The 20,306-nt window shown below is 39.7% G+C and overlaps 1 protein-coding gene across 2 annotated transcripts in view; it reads left to right on the forward strand.

The window, feature by feature from the left end:
* Positions 1–648: 648 nt before the first annotated feature.
* The window catches only part of LOC122795869 (leucine-zipper-like transcriptional regulator 1), a 1,318,154-nt gene continuing 1,298,496 nt past the window's right edge, over positions 649–20,306 (forward strand). Inside the window, exons 1-2 of one of the 2 annotated variants that reach the window (XM_044064282.1) lie at positions 649–824; positions 1,053–1,121. In XM_044064282.1, coding sequence (XP_043920217.1) covers positions 1,060–1,121 — 62 coding nt within the window. In that variant the 5' untranslated portion in view covers positions 649–824; positions 1,053–1,059. The remainder of the gene's footprint in view (positions 825–1,052; positions 1,122–20,306) is intronic. The other variant, XM_044064283.1, reaches the window with a different exon arrangement.

The raw sequence follows: 20,306 nt of genomic DNA on the forward strand, positions 1-20,306 counted from the left end.
TTGACCTATAGTAACTGACCTTATGACTTCATTTAAACTACATTACATGTCATTTAGTTAATAAAAACTAAAACAGTATGCAGTATAAAATCATGACAGGTAGGTAGGTAACCATCCACAGTGAATTGTGTGCTTTTCTTTTAGTGAGTATTCAAGTAACTGTGTCTCTGATGTTATCTGAACTTGTTGATGAAATGCAGCTTTGACATAAATAATGGCTTCTACCTGGCTCTTGTGGGCATCAGATGGCTTACTATGCCTAAGTTTATAAGCTGTACATTATCTAGATTTAGTTTCATAGGATAATGATTCCATGTGATAGGCAGCAGCGACTGTGCCTGAAGGTAATATAGCCTTACTGCAGTATATACCTTGTTATAAGTTATGGAAGAAAAAGAATATCACACAGAACAGACTAAATTACAAAACGTTATCAAGTAAGCAAACACATAAAATAAGCTTAGAAATATCTGTTTGTTTACTTGATGACTCAGCAGGAGATAGAATTATATACCGCTGCTTTTATAATTGCATTTATGAGCAAATGGCAAGCAGAAATTCAGTAACCTGAGCACACCTTGTTTGCTGTATCCAATTCTGATGAACCTGGAAACACAGTTTCTCCAGAGACCAGAAGGGTTGTATCTGTATAGTACTGCTGTATCATAGCAACTGTGGAGAATTCTGAAACAGTTAGCTGCGTTCTTTTCCACAAGGAGTTACTAGAAATGCCTTCAGGAAGCTTAAAAGTGCAACTCTCAGCAGAGACCAGTCTCCGGCCCAGACGAGAACACTGAGTTTGATGACTGTTGCAGTGCAGAAAGGTAATAAAGGGAGACTAAATCCTTACAAAACAGTTATGTGGGAGAGCTATTGAAGCTGTTTATTAGGGAAATGTACCATATTGCTAAGGACAGTTAGTATGTTATGCAACAAGTCCAACTATACCAGAATCTTGTCATCGTTATTCTGTAGTAGCATATTTGTTTTGCAAAATCCTAACCATATTAAGCTCATAACTTCTTATTCTGTGTATATCTGATGTCTTGCAGTAAAAGAATGGCATTAGCAAGTGGACAGTGGATGACTAAAGAAGTCAAAGGTGACTCCCCAAGTCCAAGGTAGAGAACGTAACATACTGAATAAGTTTATTTACTTTAAGTAAAGTTTATGTTACCCTGCTTGATTTGATTGTAACTGCATTATGGAGAGCTTAGAGTAAAGATGGGCTTTGTTGATTATAACATTTTTAAATTATTCGTTTGATAAACACCAAAAGACAACCTCACTTTATCTTGATTTAGCCAGCCAAATCAATGCATTCTGGCTGTAACAGAAAAGCCAAACATGGTGTCATGCAAGTTCTTTGCTAATTTTACAGACAGGTTTAATTCAAAGAAATAAGAACTGCGAGTTATATATGCTTGATATTTCCATCTTATTTTTCTGATTATAAGTCAGATCTGTAACAAAATGAATAAAACTCTTGGTGGGGGGATGCCAACACTCAACTTCCACATCCTCACCTAACTAACACAGTAAATTGTGAGATCAGTACAATGAAGGTAAAAGAAATAAATCTCAAAAGTCACAACCCTTGATGTCATACAAAATCTAAACAAGAGATGCTTGTGTAGAAGTGAATGAGAGGATTAAAGCAATGAGCTACTAAATACTACTCCCTGTACTCTGGGTTTGATTCCCTCAGCTTCTATTTATCTGCTGTGTAACTCTGAGCAAATCACTTAACCAGACAGTGTTCCCAGGTTTTCCTGAAAACTGTTCCTGGTTAGCTTACGCTTACCTGGTTAACAAATAAATAAAAAAAATGCCAATTTTTGGAAGAAATCAATTTCTGTTTTGGCAGAAATTGTTTTAATGAGATGTCCTTGCTAAAGGCCTTCTGTGATATGTGTCTCTAAATGCAACAGTATATTTTATGTGCCATTGATCAGTGAAATCGAATATTTGCTCGACTTGGTGTATGTAAAAGATCCGACGGCACCTATTGAAAGGAATAGATCAAGCTCTCTGATGCTCTGACCAAATTACCCCTTCTAGTAGAAATACCACTTTGTGTCTCCCCTGAAAAGACACCACTAGCCTATGGGAATAAACAAGTCAACAAAGAGTAGATAGATTAAATAAATGAATAAATGTATGTAATAGTCCACTGTATCACCATACAGTGAAAAATATTATCCATCAGTGACTTGGTTTTCATTAGTGCTGCTAAATCCATCATTCCTCCCTCTTTATAAATTATTTTCAGCAGCTTGCACACATGGCAAACACAGTCTGCATATTATGATAATATCATTTGTTGCTAGAATACACTATAGTGACATTTGCTAGAAGACTTCCTTTCAGTGTTGTTCACTTGTAATGCTTTTTTGTGTCTTCAGGTACTGGAAATAAGTGGCTTTGGAGCAGTACTGTTGTATATGTAGGAAAAAATAGGAAGGCATTAAACAAAATGATGTACCAGCATAATTACAGTATTTATAAGAAAGATGATAGAAGTGCCCTGGCTAGACATTCCTTGAGTTGCAATAATTTTAGTAAGTTTAAGTTTTTGGTAGTTGAAAAAAATTACCCCAGTACATATGGTGGTTACTGGAAAAATAAATTATTGTATTGTAAGACAATATGGCAACTGCGGTTAGATGTGAATACACCAGCAGGAATTAATTATTATATTTCTGTTTCAGGTGAGCTTAGCAGATGGGTGGCAATTATGTAATTTTGTGTAAATTTAATTTTGTATAGGTTCATAGGTTGGTACTAAGCTATCGGCCCTAGGGCCTATACAAGCCTTGCCATAACAATTCCCTGGCTATTTCTTCCCACAATATTTACTTCCCTGGACCCCTGTCTAGCAGGCCAACTGACATGATCCCCGAGGTGAATTTCCTATCTCCCATCCAATCGTCAAGGTTCCTTATGAAGAGGGCCAAAGAGACGCCCTGCTTGACATGTATGGACAGTCTATTTCAGAGTCTGGGGAGTCTCTGAGTCAGAAACCTATCCTTCCAGCATGTTTTAGTCATTGTGATGACAAGGTTTAGATCCCTGGAGCATGTGGCTCTGAGGGATTGGGATTTCTTTAAGTGCAGCATGCCCAACAACTCTGGGTTTAATATGGCCTTGTATGTTAAGCAGTGATCTCCTCTTAGTAGACGATATGCGACAGAGTATAGCTGGAGTTTTTTTAGATGGTCAGCATAGGGCATCTGCTTTAAGCCTGTGATTCTTTTAGTGAGGTATTTCTGCGGCCTTTACAGTTGTTGCAGATGTCTTGAGAGGTACATACCAAATGGGGCGTTGTATTCTATAATGGGTCTAATGAGGGATTTGTACAGGACAAAGACCTCCTTTTTTCTGGATGAAAAGCCCTTAGTGATGAGGTGTGCCACATAGAAGGATTTCCTGACTGCTGTGGTGATCGAAAGTGAGACCACTGTCCACCTGTGTCCCTAAGTCTCTTAATCACACTTTCAGTGTTTAGTGTACTGCCACCCACGTGGTAATTCATGGGTACATGCTTTTTCCCAAAGGGGATGACTATACATTTCTTGGCATTGAGCATGAGCCCATGGCTCTGGCACCAAGCAACTGTTCCTGTAAGGCCCTTTTGTAGAATATCCACATAATTTGAGGATTCAATAATGGCTCCCAGTTTGAAGTCATCTGTGAACTTTGTTAGCCACAGTCCCTTAGTGTTGGCCTGTATTTCAGAGAAGGAGATGCCAAACAAGAGCGGTCCCAGGACTGAACCCTGAGGTACTCCACTTGTCACTTGTCTGGGGCTGTATTTGGAGTCAGCTACTTTTACAGTGTGGGTACTGTCAGTAAGCCAGTTTGGCAACCCATCGAGTGACATAGGGATTAATGCCCAGCTTAGTAAGTTTATCTAGGATTCCAGAGTGAGGGATGGTGTTGAAGTCCTTGATGAGGTCCATATAAGCTTTGTGGACTGCCTTACCCTCATCCACAACTCTGGAGACTGATTCAAAGAAGTCAGTCAGGTTCAGGAGACAAGATCAGCCCTTCACAAACCCAAACTGGGTGGGGTCCAGTGTCTGAAGATTGCCAATGTCTTTGTTTATAAGTTCTATGATAATACATTCCATGGCCTTTCAGATCAGGCTCGTCAGACTGACGGAGTGGTAGGTTCCAGGATCCAAGGTGGATCCCTCTTGTGGAGTGGGATAACTGTACCTGTGCGCCACTCAGTGGGCAGAAATCCTGAGGTGAGGCTATGATTAAATATTACACTTAGGTGAGGTATCAGTTAATTTTGTAGTTCATGTAGTACACAGCCTGGGATGTCGTCTGGTTCCATGGATGCTGTATTCTTAGCTTTGAAGAGTGTGGTTTTTACCTGTGTGGCCATTATTACTGGAATTTGGCAATCTTTCGGTATTGAGATGAGCCCTTTAGGGGGTGAGAGGTGGGTGAAGTTGGCACTTAATTGATCTGCCAGTACATTTAATGCCATTCTGTTGTAACTCAGAGCAGATCTGAGCATTGCCATTTAGATTCTTGACATAGCTATAGAATGCCTTGTTGTTGTCTTTGGAATCTTTGGCAATTTTATTTTCATAACTAGCTCTGGAGGATTTTAGGAGGGATCTCAGCTTCTTACTGAGGCTGGTAAGGGAGTTTTTTGCATCCTGAGATTTTCCTTTTTTCTGCAACAGTGTCTTCCTTTTGTTGTAAAGTTTGTTTATGGCAGGGGACCACCAGATTGGCTTCCTTTTTTTGATGGAGAGCATCTTGGTTCTATTTGGGATGGCATGATTCATGCATGAGTGGATGTGCTCTTACAGTGCCTTAGTGTAGGATTCAGCAGTCAAACTTTCAGTTCCCATCTGCATCAGTGTCATGATGTTTGTCGCTTCTGACTTAAGTAGCATGAAGTTGGCTTTGGAGAAGTTTTTTACAGAGGTTTCCTTACTGGGGGTTGGGGGAGGTATGTGGATGTCAAGGGTGATTAGCTTATGGTTAGACCTGACCAACAAGGGGGTGACCATAGGTGTGGAGCATCAATTTCCCATGTTGGTAATGACCAGGTCTAGGATAATGGAGCCCCTGGTGGGACTATGGATTAGTTAATTCAGGGCATTGGAATTTATGAATTCCAAGAACCGTTAGGCAAAGGTGTTGGTACACGAGTAGTTTTTCCAGTTAATGGCAGGGTAGTTGAAATCACCCAGTATTAGGGTGTTTGGTTGTATCTTAATATTTTCCAGTATGTTTAGAAAGGTGTAATGAGAATCTTGGGGCATGGTGGGGGATCTGTAGTAAGCTGTAATTTGGATTGCAGTCTTACCTAGTGTTAGTTGCACCTGGAGAATTTCAGATGCATTGTGTTGGGCAACTAGCCTGGTGGTGTGAATATACTTGGTGAATATGGACACTCTTCCACCTTTAGTGTTTCATTCTTGATTTGGTGGCCGAAAAATGTGGTAAGAGTTGTAGCCTGGTATTGCAAAGGTGCTCTCTGGGGCCTTGAACCAGGTCTCAGTTAGTGCACAGATATCGATGTTCTCCATTTTTAGCAGTGCCTTGAGAGAATGCATTTTGAGGTTTAGACTTCTAGCACTGAGTAGCATTACCTTCAGATTTTGAATGCTTGAACCTATTATTGTGGTGGTTTTGTCCTTTGAACTTTGCCTAAAAAAGGCACTATAGGGGTGGCAAGAGCCTTTGCCAGTAACCTGAATCCTAGGGGTGACAGGTGCAGGCCATATCTGACAAAGCATCGTGGTCTGTCGATCATGTCGTTCCAGGCAGACAGATACTGGATCCCCTTTGAATGACACCAGAAGCTTAGCCAATTGTTGAAGTCAATCATTTTGTCCTTATACTGTGGTATCATTCTGGGTGAATGCAGGATGCTACTCAGAGGTAGGGCCATACCTGGCTGGGTCACATGATCTGAGAGCTCTTCCATGTCTCTTTTCATGTAGTCCAGGGAGGTACGTCTTAAGTCATTCACTCCAACATGGACAATGACAGATTCGTATGTGTACTTGTTGTGGAGTGACTTCAGTGCTTGTGTTATGTGGTGGATCCTGGCACCTGATAGGCAGCTGACTGTAATTTTCTCCTTGTTCAGCCTGGTGAGTGAGACATCAGTGTGCCTGACTATAGAGTCACCTATGACTAAAGTGCTGGGTACGTTGTCTTGCCTTAGGGGATGTTGTTGGGTGGCACACTGGTGTTGTGAGCAATGTGACACTTTGGTTGTGACTGGTGTTTGTTTGCATTTTAGCTTCGGAGGTCCTTGTTGCTTGGGCAGGTTACTGTTAAGGGCCTCTGCATATGAGGGTTTTGTGTTGCTATGTGAGGGTGTTGGTGGTGTGGGTTTAGAAGGGCTATGTGTTGCTTGAGGTGTAGTGTGGCTGTTAACGTTCTCCTCTTGACTGTCTAGCACAATCTTGGGTGGAGAGAGCTTTGCTTCCAGTTTGGCTATGTAAATGCATTACTCGCAGTTTGGCTATGTAAATGCATCTCTCGCAGGTTGTAGTGGTGGCGTATGTATTAGATTCTTATCTTTAGCTGTGTAAGGAGTTTTCATTCATCTGTTTTTAAGTTAAAACATACATTTATTGTGATGCACCAATGCATAGTCATACTTAATCAGCTCAGTAGAGGTGTTGTGTCTTTAATTAAAGTAGGGTTGGTATATCTCTCTTTCTATATGAATGGTTAATATGCTACTTTCAAGTAAGATCTGAGGAAGTCCTAGATGTATGTGAGATGAAAGCACTAAATATACTTGTTTTTACTTTGAACATTTTTATTCAAGAATTTTAGCTCCCATTTACCATGGCTGGATTGTAGTTTTTGTGGTTATTTTTATTTTTACAATCCTGTGGACAGAGTTTGATTTGTTCATCCTTTTTGGTTTGGATATATGCACACATTCAAACACTTACACGTACACATGCACACACACACACATGCACACATGCACATGCACACACGCGCACACACACGCACACACACACACACGCACACACACGTACACTGACATACCTCTTACCTGCCCTTGAGCTGATAAAATGTCCCCAGTGTCTTTTCTAATTTATGTCAGTCTCCTTCTAACTCATGGATCATTGCAGACAGTTAATAATGACAGACATTAGAGTTTCCTTCTTCCTAGTGTTTGTAAAGTATAGCATGATGTTAGACATGTTGCTCTATTAACTATTTAAGTGAGTTTAAGTAATGCTGTAAATATTCGCCATGCTGTTGTCTACAGTTCCTCCTGGCTTTATCCTGAAATCTCCCACCACAGAGGCACACACCCATCCATCTCAATTGTCTTTTCCTGATTTAATAGGATGCTTCTGCTGCTGTCTCTTACAGGTGCCCTATCCCTTGTAACTAAATAAGAGTTTCATACTTTTTATTTTGTAAAAAAAATATATATATATATTTTATATGTATATATATATATATATATATATATATATATATATATATATATACATACATATATATATATATATATATATATATATATATATATATATATATATATTAACTTATCAGATAGTATAGTAGAATAAGCTATTGCCATTTTTTTTAAAACTTAGGTTATATTATACAATGTACCTTTTATCTAGTGGTAGCTTCTGCAACCTCTCATGCAAACACACACACACAAATACTCATATACACAGCCACAAATACACACACGTGCACACCATCCAACATTGCCTGTCCTATAAACTCCCTGGGACTTACCTCTGCCATTATCGGTGAACACAAACTTTTGTCCATGTTCATTAATGTGAGTGGCTGCGTTACTTTTCCTCTGAATCACTGAGATGTGTAAATGCCTCACCACACACACTTCAGGGGGACAGCATATGGCTAATTAGCACAGGCTGCCCTGGTGGAATGCCTCATTAGCATTTAGCATGGCCACAGAGTACCCTGCAGTGTTGCACTTCTTCATGCTATTACAGAAACAGAAATGGTTGCTGCAAGGTATGCATCCCATCTATGTCTCATGGTAACCTTTCTGAATTGGAGCCATAGGTTCATAGGTTCATACTAGGCTATCTGCCCGAGGGCATTTATAAGCCTAGCCATAGTTTTGTGGCTTACGCCACCCCTTAGTTTGGATAGGAATTGGTGGGAACAGAACTGAGGTGAATTTAAAAGGGCTGAGTGCCCCTGATGTACATTTATTAACTTTGTCATTCAGCCATAAATTCATTCCTGCAAATTTGTTTACACAGGCACAACATGAAAAAAAGACTTATGTCCTTTGGTAAGGAACTTGCATCTGCATAAGTATTTCCTACTATAGCAGAGTATTTTGTTAATGTTACAGGAGATATTTATGTAGATCTTTATTGTTGTTTGGGCAAATTTAAGTGATTAAGAATGTTTAAATGATTGTACATTCAATACTAAGTCAGTTTAGTAGCAGCATAATTAATAAGTTTCATAGGTTCATAGGTAGGTACTAGGCTATCTGCCCAAGGGCATTTATAAGCCTAGTCAGAGTGTGTCAGCTTTCGCCGCCCCGTTGATTAATTAACTGATCCTCTGTCAAGCAGAGCCAATGAAGTGATCCCAGGGGTGTATTTTCTGTTACTCATCCACTCGTCAAGATTTCTCTTGAAGTGTGTTAGTGAAGGGCTCTGCCTGATGTAATTTGGAATTTTGTTCCAAAGCATGGGGAGTCTCTGTGACAGGAATGTATCCCTCCAGCATGTTCTATTTATTGTTGTGGTGAGGTTCAGCTCACTAGAGTGCATGGCTCGCAGTGAGTTGGATTTCTTTAGGTGGAGCATGTCCATCAATTCTGAGTTGGACATGGCTTTGTAAGTCAGGCAGAGATCACCTCTGAGTAAGCAAGATCACTGAGTACAGCCAGAATTTTTTCAGTCGGCCTGCATAGGACATGTTTGAGGCCAGTAATTCTCTTGGTGAGGTACTTTTGTGGTCTTTCCAGCTGTTGGAAGTATCTTGTGAGGTACATCCCAGATGGGGCATTGTACTCTATGATGGGTCTAATGAGTGACAAGTAGAGGGGCACTATAACCTCTTTATTTCTAGATGTGAACCCTTTAGTAATTAGATGGGCCACATAGAAGGATTTCCTAACTACTTTGGCAATATGATTGTTAAAGGAGAGATTACTATCTACCTGGGTCCCCAGATCTCTTATTACCTCTTCTGTATTAAGGGGGCTGTCACCTATATGGTAATTTGTGGGTGTTTTGTTTTTCCAAATGGGATGACTATGCATTTTTTGGCATTTAGCTTGAGGCCATGACTTTAACACCAAGTGTCCGTCTCAGTAAGGCCCTTTTGGAGGATGCCTGTGTCAGCCGGAGAGTCAATTATGGCTCCCAGTTTGCAGTCATCAGCGAACTTGGTTAGCCATTGTCCTCCTGTGTTTGCCTATACTTCTGAGAGGTATATGCTGAACAGTAGGGGTCCCAGGACCGAGCCTTGTGGGACACCACTTGTGACTGGTTTAGAGTTGGACCTGGAGCCCGCTATTCTTATCATGTGAGTTATGTCTGTAAGCCAGTTGGCAACCCATCTCGTGACATAGGGGATTATGTTCAGGCTGGTGAGTTTTTCTTTAATACCTGAGTGGGGAATGGTGTTGAAAGCCTTGGCGAGGTCAAGGTAGGCTGTGTGAACCACCTTTCCCTCATCTATGGCCTTGGTGACTGTCTTGAAGAAGTCAACCAGGTTTAGTAGGCATGATCTGCCCTTAACAAAGCCGAACTGGGTCGGGTCAAGTGTTTGAAGGTTCCCAATGTCTTTGTTAATGAGTTCCATGATGCGCTCCATAGCCTTGCAGACCAGGCTAGTCAGGCTTATGGGGCGATAGATACCAGGGTCAGTTGTTGACTCTCCTTTGTGGAGAGGAATAACCGTTGCTGTGTGCCATTCTATGGGCATGTGGCCTGTGGAGAGGCTGAGGTTGAACAATGTGTTTAGGTGGGGGGTTAGTTTGTTCTGTAGTTTGTGCAAGACGCAGCCTGGGACACCATCTGGTTCCACTGACGCTGTGTTTTTGGCTTTTGAAAGGGCTGTTTTCACCTGTGTGTCTGTGATTTTTGGGACATTGCACTTTTCTGGTATTGTTGTGGGCCCTTTTGGAGGTGAGAGGGGGGGGTGAAGTTTGCACTGAATCTATCTGCCAGGATGTTGGCAATATCAGTAGGCTTAGTATATTTTGTGCTATTTTGCACTAGTTCAGTGCATATCTATGAGTTGCCACCTAGATTCTTAAAATAGCTAAAGAAGGCTTTGTGGTTATCTTTTGAATCCTTGGCTAATTTTCTTTTGAAGTTAGCCTTGGATGATTTCATGAGGGACCTTAGTTTCTTACTGATACTGATCAGAGATGTCTTTCCTTCTTGGGATTTGCTTACTTTTCTGAACTAGTTTCCTCCTATTGTATAACCTGTTTATTGCAGGGGTCCACCAAACTGGTTTCCTTCTCTTAGAGGAGTGAGTCTTGATTTTGCTAGGGATGGCATGATCCATGCATCCTTGTAGGTGTTCATAGAGTGCAATTGTAAAGGTTTCTACATCTTGGCAGCGTTATCCTTTAGCGTGGGGGCTGTGAAACTTACCACCTCTGTCTTTAGTAAGGTGAAGTTTGTTTTAGAAAAGTTTTTACTGTGGTTTCCTTAGTTGGGGGTGGTGGTGGGGTGTGGACATCCAGAGTGATTAGTTTATGGTCTGATCAAACCAGTGACGGGTTGACCTCCGGTGTGGATCACCTGTCGCCCATGTTGGTGACGACCAGGTCCAATATGTTTTCACCTCTGGTAGGGGAGTTTACCAGCTGATCCAGGGCATTTGAGTTGATGAATTCCAGGAAGCGCTGGGCCTGGGAGTTTGTACTCGAGTAGTTTTCCCAGTTAATGGTAGGGTAATTGAAATTGCCCAATATCAAGGTGTTCAGTAGGATCTTCATGTTTTCCAGTGTCTCCAGAAAGGTGGAGTGGTGGTCCTGGGTCATGGAGGGTGATCTGTAGCAGGCCACAATTTGCATTGCAGATTTGCCCGATGTTAGTTGCACATGGATGATCTCAGAGGTATCATGCTGCACCACTAACCTGGAGGTGTAGGTATCCTTGATGAATATGGATACACCCCCTCCGTTTGTGTTTCGATCTGTGTTCTGTGGCCAAAACGTGTGGTATGAGTTGTAGCCCGGTAGTGCTGGGGTGCTCTCTGGAGCCTTGAACCAGGTTTCAGTTACTGCACAGATGCTGATGTTCTCCATACTGAGAAGGGTTTTGAGCATGTGCATTTTGAGATTTAAACTCCTGGCATTGAGTAGCATGACCCTCAGTTTTTTGTTAATTGTGCTGTTTATGGAGGTGGGTTTGACTTTTGAGCCTTGCCTAAAAAAGGCACTATGAGGGCAGCAAGATCCTTTGCCAGTATTCAAAAGCCTAGGGGTGACAGGTGCAAGCCACCTCTTGCAAGCAACGTGGCTTGTCAAGCATGTCGTCCCAGGCTGTCAGACACTGGATACCCTTTGAATGACACCAGAAGCTCAGCCAATTGTTGAAATTGATCATTTTTTCTTTATACTGAGGTATCATTCTTGGTGAGGGCAGGGTGCTACTCAGGGTCAGGGTCATACCAGCCTGAGCTATATGATCAGAGAGCTCTTCCATGTCCCTTTTCATGTAGTCCAGCGAGGTACGTCTCAGGTCATTCACACCAACATGAACAATGACAGAGTCATATTTGTACTTGTTCTGGAGTGACCTGAATGTTTGTGTTGTATGGCAGATTGTGGCTCCTGACAGGCAGCTAACAGTAACCTTCTGCTTGTCCAGTCTAGTGAGTGGCATATTAGTGTGCCTGACTATAGAGTCACCTATTACTAGTGTGTTAGGTATGTTATTTCGCCTTAAGGGCTGTGATTGTGTGGCACACTGATTTTGTGTTTTATGTGTTGTCTGGTTTGTGATGGGAGGTACAGGTTGTTGGAGGTCTCTGATGCTTTTGCAGGTTTTTATTTAGAACCTCAGAGTATGATTTTGTGTATTTATGTGTATTTTTTGCCAGTGCTATTTTAGTAGGTCTGTGTGTGGCTGGAGGTGTGGTGCAAGTGTTAACCTTCTCCTCTTGACTGTCTGTCCCAGTCTTGGGTGGAGACAGCTTAGCTTCCAGTTTGGCTGTATAATTGCATCTCTTGCATATGTTAGTGTTTTGTAGGAGGAGAGGGTTGTCTGTGTACATGAGACAGTTGTAACATTGCTTCAGGATACCCAGATTCACCAGCTGGACTGGAGAGTGCACCTGAAGTTGCCCTTTGGTCATGCCTGAATAGTAGAGTGAGCTGCTTAGTCACTTGGTAGGTGAGGGATGATTAAAGAGCCTTGCCCTGCTGGGCAATCAGTGTCAGGGTATATTGGTGCTTGCTATTAGGTCTGAGCATGTGCTGGGCTGTAAGATGCTTTTTGAGTGCTTAGGTTGAGAGTTAGACTAGTTTCAAGGGAAGAACTGAAGAGGAGACTTAGTTTAGCCGGGAATAATTTAACCGTAGCTAACCAGCACTGCCCGGGGTGCAAAACTCTGCAAATGCGGTTTTTATAGTAGGGAAATGAAAGAGATAGAAATTAGCCCAAAATGGCCAATAGACTACTAACTTTTGGGCTGGAACCACTCCTCCAGGGACAGACAGGTTGCTCAAAGCTCCCCTCTCTCACAGGAGAACAGAGAAACTTCCTTCTATCCAAGTAAGGTATGGGCAACTCAGAAACTAGTATCACAGCCCTGAATTCAGCACTAGCCTGAGAAATGGCCTATACTAGCTTAGAAAGGAGGGAAACAAGGATTTTTTTGTTTTTTTTTTGTTTTTTTTTTGAAAAGATAAGGCAAAAACAGTAAAAATACACTTAAAACAGCTTTAAATGACTACAAACGATCAGAAAAGGCTATCACACTTTAGTGTGCAGTCTACAACAGTTAAACAAATTATTTAAACAAAAAATGTTTTAAAAGTGCAGGCAGTCTAAGTACAATATGTGAAAAAACAAGCTTTTATATCACAATAAATGCTGGAAAATCTGTGTTTAGGCAGAAAACAGTTAAGTACAGCAAGAAAGTACAGAAAACTGATACTTAATCACGGGAAAGTCTCTCTTCTAAACTAGAAGGCTTGTATCAGTTTAAGGCTTTCTAGTGCTACAAAGTAGGTTAGTTACAGGAAAGATGGGAAACAAGCACAGATGTGGTCTTTTAAACTAGAATGTTGAAAGAGACTGACAAACTGTCCAAATGGTCAATAAACTACAATTTCTGGGCCAAGAACCACTCCTCTCATGGTAGACAGGCTACCTAGTGCTTACCACTCCCACTGATAAGCTAGAAGGCTTTCCTTCAACACAGAAAGGCTTGCAGAGCTCAGAAGCTTACAACAGTCGTAGATACAGCAACTCTGTATCTGGACTAGGCTAGTTACAGGAAAGGTGGGAAACAAGCGCAAGTGTGGCTTTTAAACCAGAACGTTGAAAGAGATGGAAAAAAAACTGCCAACAGCTACAATTTCTGGGACAGGAACCACTCCTCTTGTGGTAGATAGGCTACCTAATGCTTACCACTCCCACTGATAAGCTAGAAGGCTTCCCTCCAACACAGAAAGGCTTGGGGGCTCAGAAACTTACAAAGAGTCCTGGATAAAGCAAATCTGTACCTGGACTAGACTAGTTACAGAAAAGGAAGGGAACACGTACAACCATAGGCTTTTAAGCCAGCAAGTTGAAAGAGAAGGAAAACTGCCAAAACGGCCAAATAAACTACAATTTCTGGCCAAAACTCAATTTTCCAGTGGAGGATAGGCTACCGAGTGCTTTCTACTCCCACTGATAAGCTAGAAGGCTTCCCTCCAACACAGAAAGGCTTGGGGTGCTCAGAAGCTTACCAACAGTCCTGGATACAGTACATTTATACCTGGACTACACTAGTTATAGGAAAGCACAAACTAAAAGATGCAACTGTTCTGTTGAGAGACCAGATTTCACAAGTCCCAAACTGAAATTCACACAAAAAGAAGAAACTGGTCTCACCACGATAAGCTTTGAAATAAAACTCCTTGGTCCTTGATGCAAAAGTAGATTTAAAACTTTGTAACTTTATTCCATGTAACAAAAAAGTTGATAAGCGCTTTCGCATAGATACAACTATGCTTCATCAGATAACTTTTAGAACCAAAACTCTCTATTTTAAAGTAAAATAGGCGGGAACTTAACTCATTAGGTTTTCAATTTATCAATTAAACAATCGAATATGCAAATACTGTTCTCAAGACCCTGCCAACCTTATTCATTCACAAGTGCAGGAAAAACAAAGTAAGCATTTAACATTCATTGTTACTTTCTTTCTAACAACTAGGAGAATATGTATATGTAACAAGTGTAGCTATCACCCACTTATGCACATCTCTTTTTAGAGCCATTCTTATAAAGAGCTACTTTAAAACGAACCTTGTTGTTTTACCGGAAACTCTTGTAAACACTTTAAAATATTTTTAGGCAACCCATATATCTTGAGTTTTAATGCATAGTCTTTAAAACATGGATTTTATATAATCTGCATACTTATATGTGCTGACTAATAAAATGAATAAAAAAACAATCAAATAACACATAAATATACAAATTTATAAAAACTATATATATATATATATATATATATATATATATATATATATGTGCATCTATAAAGAATGTAAAAAATATATATAACTTATTTACATATAAATTACATATAACATAATGAATGAAATCATTATAAAATATATGCGTTCATTTGATATAAAAGACCTTAAAATGTTAAAACTGCACTGAGGTGAAACATTGTCACCTTACTAAAAATTATTTGCTGCATCAAGATCTAACTATGTCATGCACTTGGTTATTATACCCAATGTTTTAAGGTAAAGAAGCTGATATTCCATCTGAAAAGGTTTAGATTAACAAATGCACATTCTTTAGCAATGTTAAATCACCATCTGTTATTTAATATAGGTTTGATGGAAACAAATTTATTTATGCCTGGAGGATGTGGGCCCCAGTCTCAAAATCCACTTTAATTCTGCCATGGCTAACATATTACTTGTGTCACCTCTTCTCTTATTCATAGGCACAATTTCTAAAATCCTAAAACAGAAAGTGTGTTCTTTGTTATCCTTTATGTGTAGAGCTAAGGCATTATTATCACTACCTTTCTTGATTTCGTACAAATGGTTATAAATTCTATCAGTTAGCCTACGTTTGGTAAGGCCAACATAGAAAGCTGTGCATTTGTTACAAGTTGCTAAATATATCAGATTTTTTGTCAAGCAGGTAGCATGAAACCTGGGAGTAAACTTGAAGTCCAAAAACGGATGAGTGTATGCTTGTGATGTTGAAATATAGGAACATCTGTTACAACTCATGCACGGAAAAGTACCTAGTTTATTGTAAATAGTGATTGATGTACTATTGTTGTGAATGAAAGTATCACATAAAATTTGTTTCAAATTAGGACAATTCTCATACATAAATCTAGGCTTATCACCTACTATACTTTTACTAACTCATCTGTGATTAATATGTTCCAGTTCTTACGAATAATTTTTCAATCTGTTTCACATCACTGGTGTATTTAATGACATATTTCAAAACCTTAGAACTAAGCTGTGGATACCTTATCCTTGTAAGTGTACCACTATCCTCATTCCTAATCCCCTTCTTTGGTGTTGCACTTATTATCACTTGATCCTTTATTATATCTCGTCTAATGCTTTTAACAAGTGCATGATCATAGCCTCTATCAATAAATAGACTCTCCAACTTGTCGGCTTCTTTGATTAATGAAGTATTGGACTTACAAAGTTTTGAGATCCTTATAAATTGGCTTTTTACTATGCCTGAAAATGTATGCCTCGGGTGCATACTGTCGAAGCTAAGCAAAGTATTAGTCCAACATGGTTTCCTATAAATGGAAGATGTAATGCTACCTTCCTCAGTCAGAGTAAGAGTCACATCTAGAAAATTTACCTTAGTAAATGAAGAGTCCATAGTAAATCTAAGGTAAGTTGTAGTGGTTTCCAAATATCCTAAGAACTGCTCAAATTCTTCCTTTGTGCCTTCCCATACAACTAATATATCGTCAACAAAGCGTTTATAGTATCTTATTTTGCTAAACGTGGGATGGTCAGATACCTCTTTTCCCAGCTAAAAAACACCAAGTTGGCATACGTATTAGCACAGGGGGTGCCCATGGCTACCCCCCATGTTTGTAAATAATTAGTATTGCCAAACAAGAAAACATTATTGCTAAGAACTAACTCGAGAAGTTGACAAATTAGGATAATCTTATCACCTGTAAAAGACGGTTCACTAACCAATAACTCCCTAATAGCTTCTAAACCCGCTTCATTAGGGATGGAGGTAAATAATTTTTTTACATCCAGTGTCACCAAAAGGTACTTATCAGGTGCTCTCTCTAACTTCAATTGTAGAACACTGTCTAATAAGTCATACGAATCCTTCAAAATAGATGGAATAGATTCCACAACTGGCCTAAGACTGTGTTCAATGTACTTGGAAATGTTTGGAGGATAGGCTACCGAGTGCTTTCCACTCCCACTGATAAGCTAGAAGGCTAGGAGGCTTCCCTCCAACACAGAAAGGCTTGGGGTGCTCAGAAGCTTACCAACAGTCCTGGATACAGTACATTTATACCTGGACTACACTAGTTATAGGAAAGGTGGGGGCCAAATGCAAAACGGGCTTTTAACCAGAAAGTAGAAAGAGATGGAAAAAATGCTCAAATGGACAATGAACTACAATTTCGGGGCCAAAACCCAATCTTCCCATGGTAGATAGGCTACCTAGTGATTACCACTCCCACTGATGAGCTACAAGGCATCCCTCCAACACAGAAAGGCTTGGGGGCTGAGAAGCTTACCAACAGTCCTGGATACAGCAAGTCTGTATCTGGACTTGACTAGTTACAGGAAAGGCAGGAAACAAGCTTAGAATTTTTTTTTTGTTACAGAAAAGCAGCTTAAACTGCAGTAAATACAATTCAAATTGTAGTGCAGGCCATTACATCTGAGTGTGTAGCAACACTAAGGCAAATACAGTTCAAATAAATGCAATTAAAGTAACAAATGACTAAAAAACAAGTGCAGAAGGCAGTAAATTAGAAGGCTACTAACAAGCAGTAATAAGTGCAGAGTAAGAGCGACTGAACAGATAACAGCACGCAGAAGAGCAACTAAGACAGTTACAGTAAGAGCAGCTTATATATATATATATATATATATATATATATATATATATATATATATATATATATATATATATATATATATATATATATAAATATATATATATATATATATATATATATATTTTTAGGGAACAGAGCAGGATTAAGAGGCTACAGGGGTTGTCCTTCCCAAATGCTCTTTTTGTACACAGTAGGAGTGCCTGAAATTAGAATATGATCTCACTGCGCTCTGTTGAGTGAGCAAATGAGATGGGCTCAGAAGGAGTATCCAAATACAAATCTACAATAGGGGCGGGCAATTTCAAAGCCACCAACATTAACACAAAAACAAGAACAGTGAGAGTGGGTGGGGAATAAACTGTAGAGAGACAGCCACAACTTCAGTTGAGTTAATATTCAGTGAAAAACACGTACTATATGCAAAAGAGCAGATAAAAGTGTACTTAATTTACTTATACATCCAATTGATTTCAGGTAGATGTTAGCTGGCCAAAGCTCTGATATTAAGCAGAGAAAACTCAAAATGTACCACTTATATAAGCAAGACTGACTGTCAGTGATGAGGTGAAACTACCCCTCACTGCTATCAATGGTTACACAGAAATTCTAACAAGTACTCTGTAGCGAGACAGCCACAACTTCAGTTGAGTTAATATTCAGTGAAAAACACAAATAAATAAATTAAATACAGTACTATATGCAAAAGAGCAGATAAGTGTACTTTAAAATCACTTGTATATCCAGTTGATTTCAGGAAGATGTTAGCCGGCCAAAGCTCTGATATTAAGCAGAGATAACTCAAAGTGTACCACTTATATAAGGCAAGATAGAATGTCAGTGATGAGGTGAAACTACCCCCCACTGCTATCAATGGCTACACAGAAATTCTAACAAGCACGCTGTAGAGAGACAGCCACAACTTCAGCTGAGTTAATATTCAGTGAAAAACATAAATAAATACATTAAATACAGTACTATATGCAAAAGGGCAAATAAAAGTGTACTTAAATTCACATATACTTCCAGTTGATTTCAGGTAGATGTTAGCCGGCCAAAGCTCTGATATTAAGCAGAGATATTTCAGGAGTTGGCCGACGGGCACGTGCAAATTGCTTCTGCTTTGGGCACCGTGCAGCAAGAAAGACTGAGGTAATGGCGTCAGATGCATGTTTTATACCCCTGATGACCTGACGTCATGGAAGAAGGGACAGCAACCGACGCAGGACCCAAGACTTTGTTAATCAGGCTGACTGAGGGCAACCTGCAAGCAGATTACCCAAATGTAATGACTACAACAGTGAAACTCGAAGAACATCTACCCCCCCCACTGTTATCAATGGCTACACAGAAATTCAAACAAGTACTCTGTAGAGAGACATTAGATGAGTTAATATTCAGTGAAAAACAAAAATAAATTAAATACAGTACTATATGCAAAAGAGCAGACAAAAGTGTACTTAAATTCACTTGTATGTCTAGCTGATTTCAGGTAGAAGTTAGCCGGGCAAAGGTCTGATATTAAGCAGAGAATTCAAAATGTATAACTTATACAAGGCAAGACAGAATGTCAGTGATGAGGTGAAACTACCCACCACTGCTATCAATTGCTGCACAGAAGTTCTAACAAGTACTTTGTAGAGAGACAGGGACAACTTCAGTTTAAGTTAATATTCACTGAAAAACACAAATAAATTAAATACAGTACTATATGCAAAAGAGCAGACCAGAGTACTTAAATTCACTTATACGGCCAGATGATTTCAAGTAGATGTTAGTCGGGCAAAGCTCTGAAATTAAGCAGAGATAACTCAAAATGTACCACTTATATAAGCAAGACAGAATGTCAGGGATGAGGTGAAACTACCCCGACTGCTATCAGTTGCTATACAGAAATTCTAAAAAGTACTCTGTAGACAGACAGCCACAACTTCAGTTGAGTTAATATTTGGTAAAAAGCACAAATAAAAAAATAAATACAGTACTATTTGCAAAAGAGCAGGTAAAAGTATACTTAAATTTACTTATTCGTCCAGTTGATTTCAGTTAGAAGTTAGCCGGCCAAAGCTCGGATATTAAGCAGAGAACTCAAAACATACCACTTATATAAGGCAAGACAGAATGTCAGTGATGAGGTGAAACTACCCCCCACTGCTATCAATGGCTATACAGAAATTCTAAGAAGTACTCTGTAGAGAGACAGCCACAACTTAGTTAGATGTTAGCCGGCCAAAGCTGTGATATTAAGATAAGATAACTGAAAATGTACCACTTATATAAGGAAAGACAGATTGTCAGTGATGAGGGGAAACTACCCCCAAAGCTATCAATGGCTACGCAGAAGTTCCAACAAGTACTCTTTAGAGAGAGAGCCACAATTTCAGTTGAGTTAATATTCAGTGAGAAACACAAATAAATAAATTAAATACAGTACTATATGCAAAAGAGCAGACAAAAGTGTACTTAAATTTACTTATACGTCCAGTTGATTTCAGGCAGATGTTAGCCGCCCAAGCTCTGATATTAAGCAGAGATAACTCAAAATTTACCACTTATATAAGGCAAGACAGAATGTCAGTGATGAGGTAAAACTACTCCCCAATGCTATCAATGGCTACACAGAAATTCTAACAAGTACGCTGTAGAGAGACAGCCACAACTTCAGCTGAGTTAATATTCAGTGAAAAACATAAATAAATACATTAAATACAGTACTATATTCAAAAGAGCAAATAAAAGTGTACTTAAATTCACATATACGTCCAGTTGATTTCAGGTAGATGTTAGCCGGCCAAAGTTCTGATATTAAGCAGAGATATTTCAGGAGTTGGACGACCGGCACGTGCAAACTGCTTCGGCTTCTGCTTCGCGCACCATGCAGCAAGAAAGACTGATGTAATGGCATCAGATGCATTTTTTATATCCTTGATGACCTGCTGTCATGGAAGAATGGACAGCAACTGATGCAGGACCCAAGACTTTGTTAATCAGACTGACTGAGGGCAACC

Source organism: Protopterus annectens, chromosome 2.part2 (genome assembly GCF_019279795.1).
Source record: "Protopterus annectens isolate FY-2018-M chromosome 2.part2, PAN1.0, whole genome shotgun sequence".
Taxonomy (NCBI): Eukaryota; Metazoa; Chordata; order Ceratodontiformes; family Protopteridae; genus Protopterus; species Protopterus annectens.